General features: G+C 54.0%; 1 protein-coding gene across 6 annotated transcripts in view; it reads left to right on the plus strand.

Moving 5' to 3' along the window:
• RIMBP2 (RIMS binding protein 2) overlaps positions 1-27,498 on the plus strand; it is a 194,461-nt gene that overhangs the window by 99,425 nt on the left and 67,538 nt on the right. For all 6 annotated transcript variants that reach the window (XR_006885172.1, XM_046638728.1, XM_046638726.1 and 3 more), the window contains exon 4: positions 23,433-23,537. Coding sequence is in view for 5 of the 6 variants with exons in the window: in XM_046638728.1 (XP_046494684.1) it covers positions 23,436-23,537 (102 nt within the window). In the remaining variant the exon portion in view is untranslated. The remainder of the gene's footprint in view (positions 1-23,432; positions 23,538-27,498) is intronic.

Consider the following 27,498-nt stretch of genomic DNA (forward strand, 5'->3'; position numbering starts at 1 on the left):
CCAGGCCCAGTTCCAGGCACCAGGGATGTTGCACTCAGCAAAGTAGACCCGGACATGCTGCTGGGAGAGTCAACGAGAAAAGCCTACTGCAGGTGGAATATGGTGTCAGGCACTGACAAGGGCTTTGAAGAAAAGCAGAGTAGAGTGAAGGAGTAGGAGGGATGTGGGGACACCTCAGGAGGGTAGCGGGGGCCTCTCAGACGTAGCAGTGGGGCAGAGGGAGTGCTCCCTTGTGGAGAGAGGGAGGGGCTGGACCCCACGCAGGGAGGAGAACCCAGGCAGGTGGGCAGAGCGAGGAGCCTGAGCTGGAGGACACTGGGTGTGTGCTCAGGGACCAGCAAGGTAGCTGGTGAGCAGTCAGGGAGGGCAGGGGTGAGAAATGGAACCCGGGCTGGGGCTAGCTTGTGTAGGGTCTTTCAGGGCAAAGCAGAATTCTGAGAATTTTGGAATTTGTTCTAACTGTCATCAGATATTGTATCAGTTACCTGTTATCCCAATACTGCTGTGTAAGAAGCCTGGTGGCTAACAACGATAACCCTTTGTTTCTGTGTTGCTCGCGAGTCTGTGGGTTGGCTAAGTGGCACTGGTCATCTTGGCTGGGCACTGTCTCTAGGCTGGGGCTCAGGCAGCCGACCGGCTCTTGCTTAAGTCGGAGGGTTTTGCAGGGCAACTGGCTCTGTCCCTTGCTGTTCCACCTCCCAGCAGGCTGTCTAAGACTTCTAGTCATGGCACAACAGGCCCTGAGAGGAGCAGATGCACGTGAGACCTCGTGAGGACTGGGCCAGGATGGCACAAGTCACTTCCGTGGCATTCCATCCGCCAAAGCGAGTCTCAGGCCGGCCCGGTTTCAAGAGCGGGAGGAACAGACTGTCTCCCGCTTGCAGGAGCTGTGCGGTTGCCTTCCCCAGCCTGTGGGCTCAGGACGGATTGAGAATTGGGGATAGCGTGCAATCAGTTCACCACAGATGCTGCCGGACGGTGGAGAGGCGATGAGTGACATGTTTTTCACTTGTAAAGGGTCACTCCTGTGGCCACACAGAAAGAAACCTGAGAGGCAGGAGTGGAAGCAGGGAGGTGGGTTGGGGGTGATGCTCCAGGGATGAGAGCAGGGCAGCTTCAGCCAAGGAGGGAGGAGAGAGAAGAGCGAGCATCAGCTTCCGGTGTGTTTTCAAGGTAGAATCCACAGGATTTGCAGATGGAGTGGGCGTGGGGTCTGACAGACAGGGAGGAGTTAAGGACCACAGCAAGGGTTTGGTGTAACTTTTGGGGTGAGAAATTTTGTCATTTGCTGGGATGCAGAACGTTAGCGATGGGCAGATAGGGGTCCCGGAGGCACTGTGACCGCAGGGTCCTTGGTGCGGAAGAGCCCTCGGGCCTTGCTCTGGGAACTGCCCGGCTCAGCATCAAGAAGGGGCTTCCTTCCGTCGTCAGACGATGCGTAAGGTGGGAGCCACCCACGGGGTTGGAGCATGACCTCAGATGGCTATCACGGTGGCCTGCCGTCCGAACACCTGGTGGTCACAGTTGACCCTCCTACCTGACCCCATCTTCAAGGTCCTTAAAGTGACTGGGGGCAGAGGGACACGGCACGCAGGGAGTTAGGGATGCTCATCCTGTGTTAATGGTGTAATCACAGAGCTAGAGCTGAGCCAGCGTGCACGGCTTTCCTGTTTCCAGATATCTCTGGTGAGGCACTCATCTTAGTCCCAATAGTTCAGCTTAGCTGAAGACAATGTATGACTTTTCTCTCATGGTCTGTTACCGCTTGTGTCAGTCACGAGTCCACCGACACGTGGTTCTCTTCGGAGGCCTTCCTCATGGTCCTGGGGGCTGCCGAGTAACTCTGTACTTGCACAGCCAGGAAAAACCATCCATCCTGATTGTCGGAGGAAACAGGTTCCCAGAGGCCTTGGCCTGGCTTCCTGCAGACCCTCCAAGGCCCACGGTAACTCCCCTGCTGAAAAACCCGATTGAACCTACACCTAAGACACACTCATTCATTCAACAAACATTTATTGAGACCTAATATGTGTCAAACACTTTGCAGGTGCTGGAGAAAGTGACCTGACCCCATGCCCTGATGCTGGCAGAGTTAATACACAGATTCACGTGTCAGGTGGTGACGAGGGTGGGGAGATGGAGCGTGATGAAAATGGGTGCTCTTTCCATCCAGGGGTCAGGGAGGGCCTCACTGACAATATCACATTTGGACAGAGACCTGGGTGAAGGGAGGGAGGGAGCCATGCACAATCTGGGGAGAGAATGTTCCCCAGGGAACAGCAAGTGCGAAGGTCTGAGACAGGTGTGGGTGCTGACATGTTTGAGGCCAGAGCTGCAGAAATAGAATGAACATGGGGACAGAAAGTTAGAGGGTGAGTTCAGGGAGACAAAGAGGAGCCAGATCACTTAATGTCTTGGAGGCCAAGTCTCCTCCTGGCTCTCAGCCACCCTGGCCTCCTTTCAGCTCTTCTTGTGGGTGTGCTCCATCCACCCCAGGGCCTTTGCACTTGCTATGTCTGCTGTCTGGATCACTTTGTTCTGATCACCCTCCAGGAGACTATGAGCATTGTGCAGACAGGTTCTGTATTTTTTTTTGCTCATCAGCGTATCCCCAGTGCCCAGCCTGGCGTGGAGAAACCATACAAGAAAGGCTTGTGGGCCGAATGAATGAGTGACAGACACAGGAAATTCTAAAGTCTGCCACACTCCCTGCTTACAATAGGCAAGAGCGTGAGGCCTCAGCTCGCACCGGGCTTCAGGTGCGTCCTTCCGAAGACGATTGTCCCCTAGAGCCCATCCTCAAGCAGCACCACAGCCGCCTTGAGAAGACGACAATCGCATCGTGTCCCTGTGCTGCTCACACCTGCAACAGCTTCTTATCATGCAGACGTTAAAATCCAAACTCTACGGCAGGACCCTCACGCTCTGGCCCACCTGGCCCTTCACCACTGGCTCCTGCCGTGACCCCTCTGCACCCTGGGCCCAGCTCTCTGTCTTTCTGGAACATACCGCACTTGGTTCCACCCCAGGGCCTTTGTACTCGCTGTGTCTTCCACCTGGAATGCAGTTTCCCTCGCGCCTTGTATTTCTGACTCCTGGTCGGTTAGGTCTTGGTTTCGTGTCACTCCACTACCATGCCTGACTGACCATCTTAGCTAAGGGGCCACCGCCCTGCCCGTCACCATCACATCACCGTGTTCCAGTTCCTTCCGAGGAAACTCACCTTGCTTGTTTTGTTTACTTGTGTGTTGTTTGTTTTCCCTACCAAAATGCAGCATCCTTGAGAGAGACTCTGTCTGTTTTAGTGACTAGGACAAGATCTGGGGTATGGTAGACACTGAGTAATGCTGCTGGATGATTGAGTGAATGAGTGAGCGAGTGAGCGAGCAAGAGGCTGCGTGATGGTGACCTGGCCTGTCACTGCAGACACTTTCTGCCGTCGTGGAGAGGAATCGAGCAGGTGAAGGCCTGAGGCCGAGGATGCTGGTCGAGAAGGATGTGTCCTCTGGGGCTCACAGGTGCTTCTGCAGAAACGCAGCCACAGATCAAGGCCGCTTCTTTCTGGCGCAGACTGCGAGTCTCCGAGAGGACGCACTGCCGGAGAGTTCATGTTTCCAGCATCTGCTGGGCCAGGCTGGTGACTGTCAGATGAAGACGTCCCCGCACCGAGCGCCACACCTCCACGCTTCACACAGTGTCTAACTTGTGATAAAACCGAGTAAACCAAACGATTGTTTTCTCCAGCTTCTCAGTCTCAAACACTCTGCGAAAAAGTGGAAATGTCTTTCACGTGAGCTCCCGGCTCCCGACGTGCGGGGCACCCGCGATCCTCGCACTCACCGGCTCCAGGGAGAAGCAGACGCAGCCCCAGATGCTTTGGTTTCCGTGTGTGATGAAGTGCCTGCAGCCCCTCTCGTCCGTGTCACCTGCTCAGGACCCATGGGGTGGTTCCGTGTGTCAGACGGAACAGAGACTCTGTTTTAGGACAGGATTAGGGTCCTGGCAGGGGGAGTGCTACCCTCCCGGAGTTTGACTTAAGAAAGCTCAATTCAGAGACGTTGACAGAGATGCGGGCTGGGGGAACCAGCGCGGGTGGCGAAGCAGAGAGAGACCGCATTCGCAGGCAGCTTCCACCGCCCTGAGGGCCGTTCCTGGAGCCTGGTGGGAACGGCAGCCATGGAGAAGCCGCTGGGCAGCTGCGGTGGGGTGAACTGTGTCCCCCCAAACGCACGTCCTCTCAGAACTTGTGAGTGAGGCCTTATCTGGAAACAGTCTCTGCAGATGGAATCAAGTTACATGAGGTTCTGCTGGATTACGGTGGGCCCTTGCCAGCACCTGGTGCCCTTCTCAGACAAGGACAGTGACACAGACGCGCAGGGACGAAGGCTACGAGATGGTGGAGGCAGAGACTGGAGTCACGCTGCCACGAGCCGAGGATTGCTGGCAACCGGCAGAGGCTGGGAGAGGCAGGAGGGAGCCTCCCGGGGCCTTGGGAGGGAGCGTGGCCTGCCCGAACCTCGATTGATTCCAGACTTCTGGCTCCAGAACTGCGAGAGGACGGACGTGCGTTGGCTTAAGCCCCCACTTAGTGGTACTCTTGTCCCAGCAGCCCCAGGAAACCAGTACCACAGCCCCAAAGCCGCTGCCACAAGTGTGACACGCCGGGGGAGGCAGGCGGTAAATGCCCCACCTCTGGGTTCTCCCGCAACCGACATCTGTGCCGCGATGGCTGGCCTGGGCAGGGAGCCCGACCTGGGTGCCGTCCTCAGGGAACGTGAGGAGGGCCAGCACACGCTCAGAGCGGCTGACATTGGTCGTCACAGCTTGGCGGCTCACAGCTCTGACCTGGATGCGGACAGCTGCGTGGTAGGACAGCATTTCCTCCTGGGGGTCTCTGCCAGGGCCTTGTAGCCGCAGAGGGAAGACGCGGGATGGGGAGCAGGGTGACGGGGAAGTGGCGTTCATGGAGCACCGCCGTGAGGTGGTGTTCTCCGGGATGCTGAGACCTTGGGGACTGGGGCCTTGTCACCGTGGCTCCCTCCACACTGTGCGTCTCAGCAGGGGTCCGCTGGCATTCGGGTGGGACACATCCCCTCCTGCGTGTGGTGATCCCTCCCCGTTCGCTAATCACGTGCATGTCAGTGTTGTGGCGTCCGCCAGTGCCCAGGCGTGACCGCGGCCGCCCCCTCTCTGTGGCGTTTGTGTGTATCAGCACCAGTGTCATAACACATATTCATCACCTCGCTCATGCAAATATGTCATCTTCAAAAATTGTTGATGGCCAGCCCGGTGGCACGGAGGTTAAGTTCGTACGTTCTGCTTCAGCAGCCTGGGGATTCGCCAGTTCGGATCCCAGGTGCGGACATGGCACTGCTTGGTGAGCCATGCTGTGGCAGGCATCCCACATATAAAGTAGAGGAAGATGGGCACAGATGTTAGCTCAGGGCCAGTCTTCCTCAGCAAAAAGAGGAGGTTTGGCAGCAGATGTTAACTCAGGGCTAATATTCCTCAAAAAAAAAAAATAAAAGAAAAAGAAAAAAATTGCTGAGAAAGCTACCGCTTTTGGAGAATGAGCCAAAGGGAAATAACTAGCCCCTCGCCCCACCATCCCGGACTCCACAGCCCGGCTCTGCTGCGTTCCTGGGGAGCGTTGCCTGCTGGGCTGCTCTTCCCTCCCATCCCTGACCACTGAGCACTCGTGCATCTCCAGGAAGACTGCGGGGTGAGGCAGGGCAAGACTGCTTCTCATTTCATTTTTAAAATCTTGACTTGATTGGGACCCTCCTGTTACCTTCAAGATTCCCAATTGCTGCTTGTCCGCCTGCAGGCGGGTGTCGCCTGGAGCAGAGTGACAGTCTCTGACCCGGATGCCACAGTGCGCAGTGCCAACCCCAGAAATTTGACCCAGGTCTATAAAACATTTTCGATTAACTAAACTTAACACATTATGTTTTATGATTCAAAGAAAAAGGAAAAAATATTCAGGACCAGAATTTGTTCTCATAATCAAGATTAGTCCATTTGAATACAGATGATCTGAGGCTTATTTTGTGTTAATGAACAACTGATCATCTGGGATTAATAAGGAACTCTCACAGTGACAGTTAATCTTCTGTTATCTCCTCCTCTCCCTGCCCTCCCGTTACCTGGCCTCCGTGCATGTGGGCTCGTCCCCACCTGTGAGCCTCGAGCCCATGGAGCCTCTCCAGCCTCATTCTCGTTTTGTAGCTCATTTTCCACATTCTGATGCTCAAACTCCAGGGTCCTCTGGAACCTGAGAATGATGTCTGGGGCTCGATTTTCAGCAAACCCCTTGCTGGGCCCGATCCAATAGCTGACAGCACCATCCAGACGCTCAGACCCCACCAGGAAACAGGAAGTTCACGGCTTTGGAGCGTGACGCTCCATTTCCGCCTCCGTGGGAAGAGGTTTTGGGCGGAGGCACGGCTGGTTCGTTGGCTGGTCCTGTGGGACACACACGTCTGGTTTTGCACCCAGCAATAGGATAGGACCCACTCTCCTTCTGGGACTCTGACCCCCACCCACAGCTTGGAGGCGACAGTTTGCTCCCCGCTCTCTGCCGGGAGCCCCAGCCGGCCCATCAGGTCCACGCTGCTGGGCAGATGAGATGCTCAGCTGCCCTCGTCATCAGGAAGACGCCAGCTAAAGCAACAGTGAGGCTCTCCCTCCAGCAGCTTCAGAAACGCCCAGGACGACACTGCCCAGGGCAGCGGGGTGTGGGGAGTGAGTCAGTCACACGGGGCTGGCCCATGCGAAATTGTGACAGACTTTCTGAGTTCCGGAACTGTCCATTCGTATTTAACATGGCATGCCCTCTCCCTACAGTCTTGCATCTGGGAGTCCACTTAAAGTCATAAAGCCCCCACTATGTGCCCCGGGATGTTTCTTGTGGCATTGTCTGCACTGGCAGAAACGACCACAATGTTCACCAGGAGTGGGATGGCCGTACTGCGGACCACTCTGCAGAGGTTAAAAATGTCAGGTCCACATCCAACGACCAAAACGTATAGTTGGTGAGGGCATCACCGTGCTGTCCGGGCGGCACAACTGAGCCGCAGCAGGGGGTTGCTGTATTTGCTCCCCATCTGCCCCTTCCCTCACTTCTTCCCACCCCACCCCTGCAGCCACAGGGGACACACGCCAGCCTGGCTCCTGCCTCCATGCACTTGCCTCCAGACTTTGCCTGGCTGGCCCCTTGTCGTCGTGTGGGTCTCAGCTGAGTGTGCCCCTCCCCAGACCAGCTTGAGTAGGGTCTCTGCTCCTCCCTCCCCCGTGCACGCCACCCGGCCTCATCATCGTCTTCCGTCTGTCTCTGACTTTCTTATTCGTTTGCTAGATCACTTGTCTATTTTCTGCACGCCCTGCCGGGTGGCATGGAAGCTCTGTGAGAACAGAGACAGACTGTGACTTCTTCTCATTCCGTTCTGAGCATCAGGCACCCGGCACAGAGCGAGTCTTCAGAGACCATTTTTGGATGAATGAAAGGGTGTGGCCGGGAGGTAAACTCCATCGCAGCTGAAACCCACGGCCCCTGAGACGAGACTGAGTCTGGCTCTGCGCCCTTGCTCCACTGCCTGCCCGCCCAGCTGCTTGTCCCTGGACATCCAATTCATGACAAGTCCCCCCATTTCAAAGAAGTCGTCCGCGTATCCCCAGGCCAGTCTCCCGCTCCTCATTTCTTCTTCCACCCCTGTGACCACATGGCCACTCTCACACACTCAGGCTACAGCAAAAGCTTCCAGCTGGTCTTCCTCCTCTGCTCCAGCTCCCCTCTGATCTTTTCTCCCTACCAACAAACCCAGTGTTTGTACCCCACTCCAGATCCTTGCACAGCTGCCCATCACTCTGAGAACGGGGAAGGCTTTCCTTCAAGGCCCTGGTGGTCTGGTCCCTGCCAACCCCCCTTTGGCTTTCCTTCTAACAGTCTCCATCTCATTTTCCCCGCTCCAGTCATACCAGCCTTCCTTCACCCTTCATTCACTTTGATCCCCTCTGCCACAGGATCTTTGCACATACCATTCCTTCTGGCTAGAATGCTTTGTCCTTACCTCTTCTCCTAACCAACTCCTACTCATCCTCCAAAACTCCTTTCGTCTGTCACCTCCTCAGGGAAGATGACCTTCCCAGGGCTCATCTATTAGTGGCTGAAGACTCAGCATCAAGCACTTCTCCTTCATGGCACTTGTCATAAGTTCACACTTTTATATGCTTATGTGACGAATGCGTATCTTTTCCACTAGAATGTAAGTTCCACACAATCAAAGGCCACTTCTGGCGTTTTGTCCATGTTGCGTATCTAGCACCTGTCACATGGTTGGTGCTCAATAAAATTTGGGTGGATGAGAGACAGACATGGTGAATCGCTGGGTAAATATAATGGACTATTTCTTTCCTCCTAGATTCCTTAAAATATGTGTGACGGTTCGAAGAAAAATAATGACACTGTTGCATGGGGTTTCCAATGTGTGCAGATGTAACGACACACAGGGGAGCTGCTACGGAGAGAGAGAAAGTAAAGAGGCCGAGATGCTGGTGGTGTTTCTACATTCCACCTGGAGTGGCCGATTTTAGTTTACTTATTAAATTATTTTTCATTTTCTAATGTCTGTTGCCAATCTTCTTTTTCTTCTTCTTCTCCCCAAAGCCCCCTGGTACATAGCTGTATATTCTAATTGTGGGTCTTTCTAGTTGTGGCATGTGGGACGATGTTTCAACATGGCCTGATGAGCGGTGCCATGTCCGCGCCCAGGATCCGAACCCGTGAAACCCTGAGCCACCGAAGCGGAGCGCGTGAACTCAACCACTCGGCCATGGGGCCGGCCCCTGGAGTGGCAAATTTTAGCTCCGAATAGGTTATTCAAATTTAAATGTTTATGTTGAGATCCCTGGAGCAGCCACTAAAAGTTATATAAAAATAGTTGGGCAAACTCTTAACAGATGCATAAAATGGAGTACAGCCGCGTGTCGCTCAACGACGGGGCTGCTTCTGAGAAATGCGTCGTCAGGAGTCCGATGTTGCGGGAACATCTCAGAGTGTGCGTGCACTCACCTGGACGGCACAGCCTGCTGCACGCCTGGGCCGAATGCGCTCATCCTGCAGGACCACCGTCGTACATGAGGCCCGCTCTCGGCCGGAACGTCGTCATACGACGTGTGACTGACTAAGAAACACTCAGATCACCCAAAAGAAGGCAGGAAAGGGGAAACAGGATGATGAAAAGGACAGGAAACAACCAGAAACCCAGTGATATGTGGCCGACCCAGAGCAAGCTGATGGAGAGTGACAGAGGGTGTAACCCTGCACAGGCCACTTTGAATCTGGTGTTTTATCTAGTCCTCACGACAACCTTGGGAAGTGGGGTTCTTTTCCTCCATTTGAAAAATGAAGAAGCAACTCAGAGAGGTGCGTAACTCACCCCAGAGCACACAGCTCGCAAGGGGCTGAAGTGGCATTTGAACACAGGTCTGGCTGACTTTATCCCCTCCACCTGGCTGGCCTCAATCCCCAGGCCGGCAGTCGGGGGCCCCTGGGTCATGATGAAAATTGTGCTTCAGAAAGTGACCTTCATAACTGTTCAGGAGGAAAATGCCACTGTCTCTGTGTTTTTAGAATCCTTCAGGACAGATGAGAAAGAGAGAGGCTTGTCCGGTGGATTCAGGACAAATCAGGAATCAGGAATGCGCTGAGATTTTGTAAAAGGGGCCCCTACCTTCCTAAGTTTGTCCAGTGTGAGAAACTAAGATGCTGTGGCTAAAGTATGTTCCAGCTTCCGGGATGCACATGGCCCTGTGTCATGCTAATTCTCGCTATGAATGCGTCTGACTTCCATCGAGGGGACACGGAGAACAAGCAGCTTTAAGTGCCTCCCTTTCTTGTTTGTGAAGACGTGAGCTCAGTGAGCGCCCGTGTCCTGTTCACCGGGTGTCTTGCAGAAGGAAGTCGTGCGCGCAGAAACGCTTCGTTATTTCTACCGTGCATAACAGATCCCGCGAATGTGACATGAACAGCGTCGCTGGTAACTGCTATTCAGGGAAATTACATTCTCCTTCATTTCTTCGCTCAGGCAGGGTGGGATTCAAGGCAGAAGACACGTTCCCCTTTGATCTCACGTTGAGGAGACGACTCAACCTGCTCCACGTCTGTCCGCTCCGTGTCACGGCCAAGCTTTCCTGGGGAAGCGGTGTCTTGACATCCGTAGGCTACTTCAGTGCCCGTGGTAATGTCCACGTTCCACTATTAATATCACCACGTTAAGAATAAATCCTGCCTCAGGCAGAGCATCTCAGACCGGTGCTTTTCTGCTGTGATGCCTAATCCTCAGGACTTTTCGGATGCGAAATGTGCCCCTGGGAGGTGGCACATGCCCTTGGAATCGGGAAGATGTTTATACTTAGGATTTGGTGGGAGTGTGTCTTAGGGTGGCAGCCAGGGGTTTTCAGACTCTGTATGAGATCCCGGGGGCCCCAGGTGCTTCCAGGGACAGCCAGGATCACGAGGATTTGTCCAAATTATGAGGATGTCCAAATTGCCTCTCAGGAGAGATGCGATGGCTCTTCGCACTGGCCACGTGGCTGAGGGCAGAGTGTGTTTGGTGGCCTGAGAACTCCGGAGGGACCGGGAGTAGCTTCAGGGCCCTGCAGGAATGGTCTGACCTGGATTCTTTTTTTTGTTTTGTTTTGTTTTTTTTGAGGAAGATCAGCCCTCAGCTAACTACTGCCAGTCCTCCTCTTTTTGCTGAGGAAGCCTGGCTCTGAGCTAACATCCGTGCCCATCTTCCTCTAGTTTATACGTGGGACGCCTACCACAGCATGGCTGCCAAGCAGTGCCATGTCCGCACCTGGGATCCGAACCAGCGAACCCTGGGCCGCCGAGAAGTAGAACGTGCGAACTTAACCGCTGAGCCACCGGGCCGACCCCTGACCTGGATTCTTTTGCAGAAAGTCTGCTGAATATCAATGTGTCCCACAAATATGGGTGGGGTCCCCCAGGAAGTCTCCCACAGAGCAGACAGATGACAGAGTGGGGAGAATGTGAGCACCGATCAGGAAGCTGGGCTCCCTGGGTTCAAATCCTGGCTTGACCATTTACCAGCTCAGCAACCTCAGGCAAGTTACTTAACCTCTCTGGGCCTCAGTTTCCTTCTATGTAAATGGGGAAAAAATACTACCTGAGGCCAGCCTGGTGGCGTAGCAGTTAAGTTCGCACGTTCTGCTTCAGTGGCCCAGGACTCGCCGGTTTGGATCCTGGCTGTGGACCTACGAACTGCTTGGCAAGCCATGCTGTGGCAGACGTCCCACATATAAAGTGGAGGAAGATGGGTACGGATGTTAGCTCAGGGCCAGTCTTCCTCAGCAAAAAGAGGAGGATTGGTAGCAGATGTTAGCTCAGGGCTAATCTTCCTCAAAAAACAAACAAACAAACAAACAAAAATACTACCTGCCTCAAGGGTTGTTGTGAAGATTCTATGGGTTATATGTGTTACATACTTAACACAGCAGTATTTCTAGAACTTAGTAAATGTCATATGCACTTAGATGAAGATGGGGATGCTGATGTCTGAGGCTGGCGACATTGGGAAGACCAGCAATCTGCTTACAGGATCGAGAAGGATGAATTTGTGCACAGTTCTTGGTGGCTACGTTAAATACCAGCGAGGCTTAATTGCTGTGGCCCGCCCTCCCGCGGGATCAGGAAATGCTGTGCAGGCTCATGGTTTCCCACCTCGCTCCCTCCCTGCACTTGAACTCTGGGCACAGCTCCTTTCTCTTTCCCCATGTGGCTCAGTTCCAGCGTGGGTGTAATTGTGGCCTCTGTTTAAATTCAGCCCAGAGCTTTGCTGACACCCGCTGCTTGGGTCTGTTGCTGGACTCCTGGGTGGGTCTCAACCTTCACAGACCGAGGGTGCCTGTGGAGAAGGCCGTTTCCTTGAAGAAGGAAATTTGCTGCCAGCAACTTTGGTCTTCTGACTTTGCTTCCGGCCCCTGGAGAAAGAGGCAGCTGATACCCTGCAGACCTGCCCTGGCCCCTCTGGTGTCCTAACTCTCCGGCAAACCAGCACCCTGACCCCTCCACCCACCCACCCCCGTCTCCTGCACCATAGTTGATAGTCTTTCTGCGGCTGAGAAGATGTCATTTTATTTCTAGAAGCCTCCTTTGGCTCTCTGGCTGTTTCTTCCCCCAAACATGGAATTGAAACAGCCCCCAAAGCCATCATGATCCACCAGCTGTCTCTTTATTTTGAGAGACAAGACTCAAAAGTCGTGAAGGTTCAGTGCGTAATATGAGACATCATGGAATTAAGTTTCATGGCAGTCATAAATGCTGTTTAAAAATATTTTAGTTAGGCCATTTGGGATAAAGTTCACATAAACCTATGGCAAATAGTTTTAAGGGAAAAAAGAGAAATTGTTGGTTTATAAAGTGGGAAATCTGAACAATAGGTTGGGCTTCAGGCAAGGCTGCGTCAAGGGGTTCAGATGATGTCAGCAAGAACAGTCTCTCATCATCTTGTATCTCTGCTTTCTTCTGTGTCAGCCCAGCTTGCAGGTGAGCTCTTACCAAGTCACATCGGAGATGGTACCCAACATCTCCTGGCTTGCATCTTACCAGTTTAGCACCCACAGAAAGGAACGCCTCCTTTCTTCTCAATATTTCCAGCGAATGCCTCGGAATTGTGTCCCATTGGTCTAGCTCTGGGTTCATGTAGCCAGAGGGGTGTAGATCGCATGCAAGCCCTGGAGCCAGAGGTGGGTTAATGCCCCCAAAATGCAGGGCTGTGAGTAGGGAAGGGTGATGTCCTTGGGACAGCTCAAGATGCTGCTGTCGTTTGAACAGGTGATGCGTGCTGGGCGGATGGGGTTGGCAGGTGTCCGCTGGAGAGAAGGAAAGCGGTAGGATGAGGGCAATTGGGACAGACGAGAGGAGGTGAAGCTTGAGTTGGGCCTGAGGCACAGGGGACTTTGTGAACATTTAGGAGGAAATCAGGCCATTAAGGGCAGAGGGAATATCTTATTCAAAGTCAGGGAGGCGGAAATGACCTTGAAACGTTGTTGGGACTTGAAGGCTGGTCTGACAGGGGCTGACTGGTCAGCCTGCACGATGGGGCCTGGGGAAGGCTGAGGCTATGAAAGTCGTCCGTTCCTTCACTGAGTGTCTTCATAGTGACTGAGGGAAGATGAATAATGGGATGGAGAGAGGTGTTTGCTTCCATTCTGCATCATTTCTAAAGTTCATTCAGCTGCTGGGTGTAGGTCAGAAATACATGGAAGGATTTGTGTCCTGACCGGTCTCTAGCCGTTTCTCGGCTCGCTGGCTTTCAGCCTTGGTGTTTGGGCTGGAAGATTCCTCCACAGAAGGTGGGCTGGGCCCAGGGAGCATCTCCGCCCACTGTGCACATGCCGCTTGTGGGGCGGATGGCCCGTCGTGTCTCACTATCCGGGCGGGGAGGCTGCAGAGACTCCTGAAAGTAGCCATCATCCAAGACCAGCTGACGACTGGCAAAGAAAGGAGTAACTTTTCCCAGTTGAGAAGAAGCATCTAAACCTTTTTTTTTTCGTAGAAGAATTTCAAGAAAACAAATTAAAGGATGTTAAGACAAGCCAGCTAAATTGTGGATAAAGTAAACCAAGCCACACTCAGACTGGACATTTTCCTGGACGGATTCATTTCTACTTCGCACGTTGTTAGTTGAGTTCAGATTTCAATGGGTTTTCATTTTTTTCTGCCATTTGTCACAGTAAATCCATGAGGCAGGTTTGAATCTAGTTGTAAAAACTCAAGTGAAAGAAATATAACATTTTTTCCCCAGAGTTACGTAATTCTCTTGTAAAACACTCTATTTTGAAAGAATGCTAGAAATGTAATGTCCGTGTGGAGTGGGCTTCATCCTTTCCTTCAACCTCTCAGCCAGGCCTCAGCCAAAAGGCAGGAGCCAGTGCAGGTGTTTCTCATGGAGGGGCTTGAACGTGGGGGGACGCGTTACACAGCGAGAGGAGTGAGATGTCCAATACACCCAGCAGGATGCTGACACCACCTCTCGGGCTGGAGAGGCAGTGGGGGTGATGGTGGCCCAAGAACCAGATGCTGAGGCCACGGGTGAGGGCCACCCAGCACAAGCCAGACCCCCTCCAGAGACAACACGGAAACAGAGCGAGGGAGAAACACCCGGCTTCTCTCCTCGGCCTGCCCTCTGGTGCCTGCCATTGGCCAGTCACCCAGAAGCAGGAGCAAGGCAGCCTGGGAGATGTAGTTCTCCGTGATCCGGAGCAAAGCAGGGGGAGACACGGCCCTGAGGGCGAGAGGACGGTTGACCGGCTCAGGGAGGTTAAACTTAAGCTGGAGTTGGGGCTACAGAATACCAAGTGTCGGGGTTCCACCTGCCCTCACCCAAGGGTGCATATGCTGTGAGTCCCACCATTCCGTCCGTCTTATTATTGACATGTAGGCTTTAAAAATACACACGCCACAGTCTACTAGTTGTTTCCATCATTTCGGAGACAAGGTTAACAGCTGCATGACATTGTTGTAAAATGTAGGGGTAAGGAATGTAAGTTCAGTTGCATGAGTTTCTGTGGACTCTCGGTCAATCGCAGTCTAGTGCAGAAACCTCTGCCAGGCTGTGCAGGCTCCGTTTTCCAGTCTCATCTACTAGCCATAAGTTTTCTATGGTCTCACTTCTCTGGAACTTTCTAGAAAGCAGATCCAAGAGCCCTTCTCTCCAGAATCCACCGGTGTCTATCTATACATGCATGAGTTCTTCTCGGTTTGTCTGTCAACCTCTGACGAAGCCACATTTTTCTGCAGATGAGGAGGGACGCTCTAGTGGCAGGCAGTTCCCACAAAGAGCTCGTTGGTGTGCTGTCTTCTCAATTCCCCTGAGGCTGTGGGGTCTGTGCACCAAAGCCCGGGAGAGTCCTTTGTTCCTGCTCTTCCCCCATCTGTCCCTCCGTGGGGCGGTGAGCATAGAATGGACCAGCCATCTGGGTGGGGTGTGGGGGAGGAATGGAGGAGAAATGGAGGGTAGTAACACAAGGAAACATTGATGAGTATGTCAGAAATATTATCCTTGCAAGGCTGTGATTTTCCATGGGTGTTTCGGCATAGACGGACATGCTGGCTGTGTTTGGAAAATGAATGCTGCACAGAATGAATCAGCAGTGTGTTCTACGCCAGGACATATGAGTATATTTCGTGTGTTTGCGTGTTTTCAAGCCTGTCTATCCTCTGTTTTGGATGGTTCAGAGATCCCGCTGGTGTTCAGCTCACAGCCCCCCTGCCATCTACCGTCTGAGTGATCTTCTCTCTCACCATCCGCCTAACTCCACAAACTTCAGCCTGCAAAGCCCATCTCTCGCCTATTTTTGGATTAAACTCTTTTCCACCATTGACTCCACTCTCCCCTTACGACCTTCACAGCCCGTCTCCTGGAGGACGCTGGGTAAACGTGTGGCACTAACTCTGACGGCATGGTTTTCCTTCAGCAGAATTAGTTTCTGTGTCTGGGTCACAGTTTTAACTCTGGGTTTGGTTGAAACGTGGGCTCTCCGGCAGTGAGAATTCTCTCTTCCACTCTCCCTGAATGTCAAACAGCCACCAGGCGGGTCTTCCATCCAAGCTCATTGATTGAATTCCATTTGGCAAATTTGAATCAGGCTTCTATTGCCCATGGAGCGTGCACACAGAGTTGGGGGGGTGTTTGTAGTCCATCTGAGAAACTGAGAATTACGTAAAATTAATCAGAACAGTACGAAGCCGATGACAGTCTATATGCAGAATGATGATAATAATAGCACATATAGAATAATAATGTGCATATATTATATGCAGAATAACGATAGAGACAGTAAGTGGTGGAGAGGCAAGTGTGGGCTGGAGCCGTGGGCAGATGTTCTGGATACGGGGCTTCGTGGCTCTGTCGTTGATTCTGTTGCACTGCATGCCAGAGGCAGATCTACACCCTGGGGTGTATAAGCAGGCGGAGAGGAGGTCCTAGTCTCGTGCAGCTCACAGACAGGCGGGGAGGAGGGAAGTCGTGGAATAAACATATGAATGAACAAGATAGTCCCCATCAGGGATACCTGCTGTGAAGGGCCGGCTATGTGAAGACACAGGGACAAGCCTTTCAGGCAGTGGGAACAGCATGTGCTAAGACATGGAGGCGGGGATGATCTTGACGTGATAGTGGAGCTGGGCAGAGGCCAGCATGGTAGGTAATGCACAGTGAAGAGGGGAGAGGTAAGGCGTGAGCCAGAGACGTGGGCCCGTCACAGAGGAACCTGTCAGCTCCAGCAAAGAGTCTGGATTTTTCTCTAAGTGCAATTGGCAGCCATTGAGTGCTTGAAGCAGAAGACAGCGTATTAGCCAGGGTTCCCCAGAGAAACAGAACGAACCAGATATACAGACAGCTATGTATGTAAGAGGCTATTCATTCTAAGAATTGGCTCACATGGTTAAGGAGTCCAGGAAGCCCCACAATCTGCTGTCCGCAAGCTGGATTCGCAGGAGAGCTGGAGTGTAATTCCGTCCAAGTTCAAAGCCTGAGAATTCGGGGGGCTGATGGTGTGAGTGCCGCTCTGAGTCTGAAGGCCTGAGAACCAGGGGTGCCGATGTGCAAGGGCAGGAGGAGATGGATGTGCCAGCTTAAGGAAAGAGAGTGAATTCTCCCTTCCTCCGCCTTTTTGTTCTATTCGGGTCCTCACCTGATTGGATGAGGCCCACCCACACTGGGGAGGCCTGTCTGCTGCCCTCAGTCCACTAATTCAAATGCTAATGTCTTCCTGAAACAGCCTCATAGACACACTGGAAATAGCATTTCCAGCTCTCTGGGCAGCGCTTTCTCAGTCAGGTCAACACACAACACCCACCGTCACAGACGCCAGGGGCTGATTTCTGTTTAGTGGGAGCGCCCTGGCTGCCCCAGCGGCTGTCCGAGGGCAGCAGGACTCCGCGGCTAAGACCCACTCTAGGCCTGGCTGAGGTCCAGGCTGGCGGCTGGCCTGGGGGTTGCACTGGGTATGGAGACAGGGGCCGATCCAGGAAAGGTTTTGGTGCAAATGGAAGGATTTTCTAAAGATTTGGACGTTGAGCGAGGAGGGGAAGGCGGGTGAAGAGCGGCTCCTCGTCTTGGGCTGGAGGAACTGCGCGGGCGCTGGCACTGGCGCCGTCGCTGAGATGGGGCAGCAGGGGAAGGAAGTGGCTTGAGAAGAAAATCGAGGGCTCTGCTTTGAGCAGGCTAGATCTGAGATTCCTCCTGGCCGTCGGTGAGGAGGCTGTCGGATGTGAGCATAGAGGCAAGATTTCACTCGGAAGCGGAAGCGTGAGTTTGTAAATGGCACTTAACACGGTGGTGGGGAGTCAGATCGACTGAGGGAAAATCAGAAACAGAGCAGCTGCCACTCCAGTGTTTAGAGATCATGAGGAGGGGGAAACAGTGAAAGAAGGAGGAAAACCAGGCAAATGTGGGGCTCCCGGGCCGGGAGCGGAGAGGGTTTCACAGAGGAGTGGCCCTCCTGTCCAGTGCTACCCAGAGATTGGGTCCCCAGGGCGGAGAAGTGACTGCTGGCTTGGTCATCAGGGAGCTCCTTGGCAGGAGGGTGTCCACTGAGGGTGAGTGGTCACGTGGAGACAGTGAGTACAACAACCTGTAGGCAGTTTCGTTGAGAAAGGACGCAGACAAATGGGCCACAGCTGGAGGGAAATGTGGTTTTGAAGGGACGGGTAAGATCTGAGCTCCCGGCTCGTCTTGTCCTCCTCGCTGTGGCTTCTGTGATTAAGCTCACACGTGGTACCCGTTGGGGGGTATATATTTCTACACATTTACGCCTTTCTGACAGCTACTTCGTGTTGACTTCGTTCATCAGCCTGACAAGTTTAAAAGCTATTTCCATCCCGGTTGTTTCCATCCATCTAACCTACCACCCTCGTCTCCTTTTCGCCTCTAAGCAGGGAGCCCACAAGGTGTCTGTCGCCCTTTGTCCTCCAATGACCCCAAAGCCCGCGGCAGCGCGCCTGGAGCGGTTTCCGGATCCCGTTAATGTATCTAATGGATCCTCATAAGGAAAATGGTTTCCTCCTCCCCCTAATAACTTCCTTCCCAAAGCTAAATAAAGATTACGCTGCTGCATCTGGCAGGGCCCACTTCCACAGAGAAAGAAGCACAGGCATTAACTGGAACAATAGTGTCATTAAACAGCTGCACAATCATTCACATGAACCAGGTTGGCTGCTTGGAACCTGAGCTGCTGAGCCGCCCCTGGCAGTGTTTCATGGGGAAAATGGCTGTGGGTAAGTGACTTCGTGCCAGAGAAGGGTCAGTGGTGAGGGGTGCACTGGCTTTGAGGTTTGACACTCTTGGGATGGCTTCCAGGCGCCGCCACATTCATGCTGTGTGGCCTTAAGCAAGTTGCTTAGCTTCCCTGGTCTGCTGCCTGTTGTAAAATAGTGACCACAGCCCCCAGCTCTCAGCATTAGATGTGATAGTGTGGGTACTTGGAAGAGCGCCTGGTACACAGCAAGCGCTTAATATACGGTAGCGCATCTACTTCCTTATCACTATCATCTCACTAATGCTGTCATCCTAGTGGCTTGTTGTCCTGCTAGCAGAGCCCCTGGTGGCCGTGTACATCCTGCCTCCCTCCACACCTGGAGTTTCACACCCGAGCAGCCTTCCAGGACGCTGTGTTACCCGCTGCTGAAGACGGTCAATGGGCTGGGGCTTTCCTTACATTCAGGCTGAAAAGTAACATGAAACTTAATTGATGCCAGGTACTATTCTAGCTCCTGTGGTGCTCGAGACGCCTCTAGGAAGCAGGTGCTAATCCATAATTAACTAGCCAGCATTAGTGATTTACTTAACTCTTAATTAATTAAGCATTTACACATTGATAATAATGCTAATGAATAATTTATCCAGAAGAAGAAAATAAAGCCCAGAGAGGTTTAGTCACCAGCCTAAGGTTGCAGAGCTGGGAGGCAGCAGAGCTGGGACTGGAACCCAAGCCGCCTGGCTCTTAAACACCGCCCTCCACCTTTGGCTGACCTGAAAGGCCAGAGCACATCTCTGCTGTCCCTGGATGTCTGTGCTGTCCCTGTAACACCAGACGGGAATGCTTGGGAGGTTCCAGGGGGAGGGTCCACGTGGCTGGAGCAGAGGGGCGAGGGGGCGGCCAGGGGCTGAGCTGCGGGCCGTCACAGGGGCAGATGGCAAAGGGCCGTGTGGCCTCGGTCAGGATTTGGCTTCTGTGCTGAGCACCTCTTACAGGGGCGGGAACCACAGCTGGGGGCCGGGCGCCCACTCGACTCCCAGGGTGGAGAAGCAGACAGTGTGCAGGTAAAACGTGCAGTGTGGCCCAGCCCTGGTGGCCTAGTGGTTAAGTTCAGCATGCTCCGCTTTGGTGGCCCAGGTTTAGTTCCTGGATGCAGACCTACACCACTCGTCTGTCAGCGGCCATACTGTGGCAGCTCACATACAAAAAGAGGAGGATTGGCAACAGAGGTTAGTTCAGGGAGAATCTTCTTCAGCAAAAAAAAAAAAAGAAATAGTATATTGTATTGATGGCAGTAAGTGCTCTGGAGCCAGTTACAGCAGCTGGAGGATAAGGAGTGCTGAGGAGAGGGGTGGGTCACTATTTTAAATATGGCAGCCAGGGGGGCTTCGCTGAGAGGTGATACTTGGGCAGAGGCTGGAATTTGAGAGAACCAGCTCTTCCAATATCTAGGGAAAGAGTGTGACTAAGCAAGGGAACAGCATGTGCAGAGGCTCTGAGGCAGAGGTTTGCCTGGTCTTTGGAAAGAGCAAGAAAACCCTGTTGTGCCTAACAGAGTGCGAGAGATGGAGAGTGGTAGAAGTGACGTCAGAGAGGAAGCAGGAGGCGGGACGCGCAGCCCCACAGCAGCACCCGGAGCGATGAGGGCCACAGAGGGCTCTGAGCCAGGCAGGGACCTGTGTGCAGCCTCCTCGGGGGCTGGCTGCCGGAGGTCGGCCTCAGGCTGGGCGTGCGGCCAGTTCTGACTGCTGAGACCTAAGGGGAAGTCGGCTGTCGTACTCTAGAAAGACGCTCCTCCTTGAAGCGATGGAGGAGAGAGCCCTCCTCCCCCACGTCTTTCCTTCCTGCGGACGTCGTCCCAGCCAGGAGCCAGTGTCTGGAGCGAGGGGACATTCCGGAGCCTTCCAGGAGCTCAGTGGGGTCCTTACGCCCTCAGAGCCCTGTCAGCGGTTGGCGTGCTGCCACGTCTGGGTGAGAATGGGAGGCACCCCTGCCCCCGGAAGACCCCCACAGCCGCCCAGACAGCCCTCTCCCACCTCAGCTCCCCACCGTCTCTCTGTCTGCTCCAGAAGCTTCCGGACATGTCACTCCCTGTGGCAGCTCCCGTCCCATCCTGTGCTGACACTCAGGACCACTTGCATGCTGCGTGTTGTTTCAGGGACGTGTGTGTGGTCCATGTGCCCCGCTCGAGTGTGAACACACTTGAGTGCTTGTTGTGTATCGCTGGTGCCTTCAGAGCCCAGCGTGTGACTGGCGTGTGTCAAGGACTTGGTAATTATTTGGTGAATGAATGAGTGAATGTCAGTGAGTGAATTTCATCTTCGCCTCAGACAGACGGTCCCCACAGTCTTGGTTGAACACAGCGTCAGCGTTAGGCTGTGTGGAATCGCCATTCTTGCAAGTGAAGGACGGTCGAATGCAAGTGTCAGTGGTCCTCCTCACACCCCTGCTGCCATGTGACATGTTCTTGTCTGTTTTCTTGCTGTGCCTCCCCTCTCTGCTCCACAGTGGAATGTCTGCTCGTGGAGGCAGAATCTGGTTGCTCTGTATCCCTAGCTTCTTGGTGCAGAGTACGTACCCCATGAATGTTGGTTGAATGAATAAAGGCACAGAGGAAACGAGGAATGGAGAAATGGAACAGAAATTCCTCTCTAGACCTAACAGCTTCGCACGAACAAGTCCATCTCCTCTGTGGCGGTCCCACAAAGGCGAGGAGAACAGCAGGCTTCCTGGCTCTGGTGACTTGAGAAGCCCAAGGCCGGAGCAGGGCCGCCCTCCGAGGCAGTGAGCGGCGTTCGGGTAGGAGTTCCGGGAGCGTCTTGGAAGCTCCGAGAATTCCCGACGTCTCTGGAGTCTGTTGGCTTGTTTCTCTTAGTGGCAGGTCCCCGTGCTCCGAACGTGCCTCGTGTCCTGTGCCGCGGTTTGTACCCACTGTGGTTGGTGGTGGGCAGTGGAGTGGAGTCTGTCGTAAAGGGATCCTTAGAAATTGCTAGACCCAAATTGGGAGCCACAGCTCTGCAGAGCAGACTGGCTCCGGGGAGGGCCACACACAGACAACACCCTCCTGCCTGGGAAGGCGGGACGGGTCAGGCTGGAGGCTGGAGTGCAAGGACATGTGTGTGCTGTTTCTCTGTCTGTCCCACCCACAAAGAGACACGAACCCAGGCCAGCCCAACCTGAGCAGGTTATCATATCGCCAGACAACGCCTGCTTCCACATCTGTGGGCATTTGTTCGTATTCTGGGGGGTTCTGCTTTCCCCGGGGCCCTGGGTGCTGGCAGGTTTCCATAGCGACAGTGAAACTGCCACCTGTCTCCTGGGTGCGGGGTGACTGCAGCTCCGAGGGAGCCGGGTGCTTTTCTGGAGACGGTAGACGGGACTCGAGGGTTGTTGCGCTCGGCACTGGAGACAGATCCGGCACGTGGGGTCGCCGCCCGTGAAGCTCTGGACGGGCAGCCTTCTCTTTTTCGGTGCAGACGAACCTCAGCTTGGTGAGCTGGAAAGCGCGCCCTCACCACCTGCGGCTGAAATGGTTCCGCTCCAAGGTCCTTCCCAAAGAAAGAGCTTTTGGCGGCAGAGGGTGGGGGGACTTAGGGAAAATGGTGAAGAGAATAGAATTTGCCTCTCTGCCCTCTGCCCGCCCCACATGCCCCCTTCCCCAGCCTGGGGACTAAAAACAAGTAGAAAACTTAAACAGTGAGAATTTAAGATAACAAATGATAAAAATAGTCACCTACAAATCCAAGCCTAGGAGGAAGGTATGTTACGTCCCCTGTCATGTCAGGGTGTCTCCTGTCTTTATAACACGGTCACCCCTCAGATGTCAGGTCTCGTGGAGGAGAGGCTGGTCCGAGGGAACAGTGGCAGACAGGAGGGCGTGTGCCCCGCGAAGGGAACAGCTGACCCATCCTCTGCCCACTGCTTCCAGGTGGAACGCGTGGCTAAATCTTCCCATTTTTGAAGGAATCTGGACTTCTGTGTCAAAGATTCAGATTTTAAAATGTTGATCGCTAAGTCACCTTTTGCATATATTTTGTTATAAAAAAAAAAAAAAAAACAAAAAAAACCCGAAATGAAATGGAAACTGGATCCAAACGCTGTGCCCCTGGTCCCCTGTGCCTTTAGAAGGGCGGGTGTGGTGCGTGAGCGTTCTGTGTGATGACCCCCCCACCCCGGGTGGGAGCAGTGCGGCCTCATGCCTTTTCCCACGCAGTGTCTTTCTCGTGCATTTCCTCGCGACAGCAGTGCTCACAGGTGGTTGCTGTGAACGGCTGCAGAGGTTGCGGTGGCCTCTGATCTTGCTGCTGGGTTCTCCTGGGGGTGACTGGGTGGTGAGTGGTCCTCAGAGGTGGGGAGGTGCTCAGAGGGGAAAGGGTCCGGCCCTGGGGCTCGCGGGGCACGCCCCTGCCCTCTGCGGAGGACAGACGGGGTGTCACGAGGAGAGCACAGCAGGGAACACGCCCCCCTCTCTGACCCAGAAAGTAGACGTGGCGGCAAGGAGCCTTGCGGGCCTTTGCAGAGGCATGAAGGAGGCACAAGTGGCCTCGTAGGGCTGAGCACTCCGTTCACCAGAGCGAGCAGACGGGACGCAACCCTGAGACTCTGAGGCTCCACTGAGAGCCTCTGGTCTGAGTACTGGACTGCCACCTACTGCTGTGTGATGAACAAGGACAACTTCTCTGAGCCTCCATGTCCCCTCTGTACAATGGGGCAGGTGATGGCACCTACCTCCGAGGATTATTATAATAGCAGTAAATAGCTCGGAACAACACCCAGCACACAGGAAAAGAGTGATAACCCTTAGCTGTTCTTCACGTAAGACCTGGGAAAAAACGGAGAGAAGAGAGAGAATCTTTTCCAAACAAGGGAGAAGAGGAATTCACCTCTGCATGAGAACCTCAGTTCTGCTGGCGGCATTTAAAATACGAAACATAAGAACAGGCGGTGGGTGCTTTGCTAGTCCCAGCATTTCCCCAGTTCCCCCTGCCACCCTCAGGAAACGCCCGGAAGCTGGGGGCAGGGCGGGGGGGCGGGGAAGGGGGGTGCCCTGGAGCGTGTGGGGCGGGTGAGTCAGAGCCAGGAGCTTGCGTGCACACGCAGACCCAGCTCCCTGTGCTCCAGGCCTGACCTCGCCCTGTCCCCCACAGCACATGCGAGAGGCTGCGGAAAGGCGGCAGCAGCTGGAACTGGAGCATGAGCAAGCCCTGGCTGTTCTCAACGCCAAACAGCAGGAGATCGACCTTCTGCAGAAGGTAAGGGGCGCCTGGTGCCAGGGGGCGGCGGGAGGAGGAAGCAGGCTGGGGGACCCGTGAGGCGCTCGCTGGGTGTGGGTGTGGGCTGGCTGCTCTCCTGGGCTCAAGAGCACCTCCCTCTCCCTCCTGGAAAGATCCTGTGGTTTGTGCTTCCCTGTGCCCCTTGTCTCTCCTGAGCTGACGAGTGTTCGCGCTGTAGACTGCAGAAACAGACGAAAGCACTAACCCTCGCGAGGTCATAGGGAAGAGGACGCTCCTGTGGATGCTGGTGAAGTGCTTCTGCTGTGGGGCAAGCAGCCTGACAGCATCAATTAGAACTGAGCGCACGTGTGTTCTGACTCTGCCACCTTCCGTTCTGAACATAGGCCCTCAGGAAACATGGGAACAAGTTCAAAACGATCTTGGTGTTTTTGGCAGCACTGCTGAGTGGGGTGGGGGATGGGGAACTGGGTTAAATGGGTGCCCATCCCAGAGCGTAGTCCTATAAACTGAGGTCCATCTACACCTCAGACCGGGATGACGCCCCTGAAGGGAATAATTCTGGTTTACATCTGCTCTCTTGGGGAGATTTACATGATCTGTTATTAAGTGAGCAAATCAAGATTCAGGGCAATATTGCTAGTGTAATCTCAATAAGGGAAGAGGGGGGCAGAGGGGGAGAGAGAACACAAAAAGAAGATGGAAAAGGAGAGAAATGAAGAGAGGAAAGAGGAGAGGAAGAAGAAAGAGGAGAAACCCGAGGGAGGGTAGGAGGGGGGGACTGAGCAGCTGAGAGCGTGCGGCCCCACGGCAGCTGTGATGCGAGGGAGGCTGAGAACATTCACCCCACCCTGACTGTAGTCATCGGCCTCCGTCGTCCTGTCTTTCTCCGAATGGGTATGAGGGTCACTCTTTCAGAGCCCTGGGGCCTGGGGTCACTATGCTTAGTTCTCATCGCAGCATTTCCTTCCTGAAGCCCAGGGTCCCCCACCCACCCCTGCTCACTCCTCCCCCGAGGGCAGCCAGCCCTTCAGCCAGAGCACGTGTAGTCCAGGTGGACAAACAAATGGAAGAAAAGGCCGGCAGGCTTCTACCTGGCCTGTCAGGGGGCCCCCAAGCTGGACCACTAGTGCAGGTCCTGTCCTGCAGCCCCAGCCCCGATCCGGCATGGCCGGGATGGGCAGCAGGCTCCTCCTCCTCCATCTGGCCAGGCCCTCCAGCGTCTGACAGCCTCTCCAGGTCTTGGATCTCCGAATAAAGTCCCCAGACGGCCTGCCCCGCCCGGCTGGGACGGGCACCTGTCGGAGGCACTGGCCCCCTCCAGACTTTATTAGCAGAGCGTGTAGCATCATCCGGGTAGACTTCTGATGCTGTTTCTCCGATCGTTTATCGGGACCTCATATTAAGGACAGATTTCATTAAGCCAGCGCAGACGGGGGCAGTCACAGTCCTTATTACCTGTTGTAATAAGTTGGCTGGCACCCTGAGACGCAATGTTTCATTAGATGTTATCCAGAAAGGATATTACTGGACACGGGCAGCAATATTCCTCTTATCTTCTCCCGCTGTGCGAAAGGAACCTTCCGGTGCCCGGGAGATGCCCGCACGGTGTCTGCACATGTTCACTGCGACCTCAGAGGCTGTGTCCCCAGGCTGCGTGCATCTGAGACAGATCATAAGCCTGAAGAAATACAAACGCTGTCCAGCTGGGGCGCCGGTCAGTTTTCCCAACAGAGCCTTCTCCAGGAGCCTGGGGTTCTGTTTCCTCAGCATCTGATGCCAAGGAAAACGCACGAGAGCCAACGGTGTCCTTCAGCTCCAATGTTCTCCCTCGTGCATCAGCCAACTTCCTCCGCTCCCCTTCTCCCCACATTCATCATTGTCTCTATTTTGGACACGCCGATGCTTCATTAGTGTGGGGAGCAGAGGAAGCGAAACTAGTGAAATCCAAATGTGCCAATTTTGTAATTTCTTAGAGCTCTGAATCTATAGAAGAGGAAGGTGAGCTTTGAGCAGAATGTGACTGGTGAATTCTTTCCAGAGTTCTTATTTGCATCTGATTTCCACCATGGACGGCCACCACGCTCCATCTGCCGATTGGATCATTCATTCATTCAATCATTTATTCAGCAAATGGCTGTCTGTTACCTGTGTGTCAGCCGCTCAGCTGTTGTTCTGGAGACCGAGAATGTAGTGGCGAGAGGGACGGGGCCTCTGCCCTCCCAGAGTGGGCGTCAGTGGACAAGTGGATGAAGAGTTAGTTAAGTTCACCATGAAAACGCCGTGAAGGAAACAAACAGAATGAAGGGATGGACAATGGGGCAGCGGCTTCACGAGGGTGAAGTCAAGGGCAGCAGGCAGGGTCGTGTGCAAGCCCCATGGAGGGAGCAGCCTGCCTGCCGGGAGGGAGGGGGCGGGCAGGGTGGAGTGGGCGGGAGGTGCTGCGAGGTAGCTTTGCCACTGTAGGTCAGAGCCCAATTCCATCCCAAGGAAGCAAGCAGCCCTTAGAGAGCTGAAACCGGCTGCTGGGCTCTGAGCCTTTGAACATCTGGGAGGGATGCATGGCGGGGCAGGGGTGCCCGTTAACGCCAGTAGGAAGCCTGGTGTCTAGGACCCGGGTGGTAGCAGTGCAGATGGACAGACGCAAAGCCATTTCCGTAATAACTGGGAGGAAGGAGTTAGCTCAAGGGCAGGCTGTGGGAGCAGCAGTGTCAGGGGATGAAAGGGAGGAGGAATCCAGGGGCTCAGCGCCTCCGTCTTCAGACATGAGGCAGATCTGGGCGGGAGGAGCGGCCCACGGCAGCTCATTTGTTCTGATCTATTGAGGTTCAGGCACAGAGGCGCCGAGAGGTACACTTGTGAAGTGCGCATGTTTCTGACTGCGTGCTGGAATGAAAAGTTGAAAAGATCGTTGACAGCCACCATGACAGTCAAGTGACTCCACCCGAATGGAATTTAGCTGAAACTGTTCACACACGAATGGGAAGATAGCGGGATGGGTCTGTGCAACTCAGGGATCAGTCTGGTCAAACTCCTCTCTTATGCACTGAAAAAGCACACAGTGAGTTTTCAGATCTCAAGGGTTCTGCGAAAGCCCCACACATGGTGTCTTTCAAATGTGCTCAGTTGAGTTTACTAGTTGGGGCATTTTCAGAAGCGGGAGGAGAGGCTCCGAGGTACAAATGTAGGAACGTAAGTGCGCACTGTCATGCTCTCAGGCCAGTGAGCGTCTCCGTGTTTCCATTTTCTGAGAACACTGGAGTGGAGGGGGCGTTTTCTTCATCATGTAACACTGCAGGGGCCGCGCAGACCCCATCGACTGGCTGTGGGGAGTGTGGGAACGGGAGTGAAGACTTACCTTCCTTGCCGGGGACGTCGTGGGTAAGACCAGAGTAGTCAGGAAACGCCAAGGAAACAAATGGCATCTTTACCCAAAAATAGACCAAGTACCAACTGGGTGCCAGGGCCTCTCGATAATGTGCATCATCTTACTTAGTCCCCATTTGAACCCTACGCACTGTGCTATCATTATCATCCTGGTTCCTAATGGATGAAGCTGAAGATTAAAGAGATTAAGTAACTTGCCAAATGTCACCCGGCTAATAAGTGATGCAAACGGATTTGCACTTAACCCACTGAGCCATAACGCCTCCACTGTAAGGCTGAGGATCCAGCAAAGTCTGCCTCTTGTCCCCCTACCAGGATAAAAGTCCCCAGATGGGAGGTCCAAAGCTGACCCTCACGAGCCAGCAGTGTGAGACGTCTCTAAAGAGCTGCCTCTGCTCTCTGACTACAGCTCCGTCTTGAGCCCACTCCAACGGGACCCCCACCCTCATCTTGTCAGCACAGCGGCTCACGATGCGTCGCCCATCACGGACGCCATGCCCAGGGGCTTGTTCTCATTCTCCTCACTGACCCAGAGGCAGTTTGAGGTAGTGGACCCCCACCCCCGCAGGCTCCCGGGACCACCTTCTTCTGCTTT

Source organism: Equus quagga, chromosome 15 (genome assembly GCF_021613505.1).
Source record: "Equus quagga isolate Etosha38 chromosome 15, UCLA_HA_Equagga_1.0, whole genome shotgun sequence".
NCBI lineage: Eukaryota > Metazoa > Chordata > Mammalia > Perissodactyla > Equidae > Equus > Equus quagga.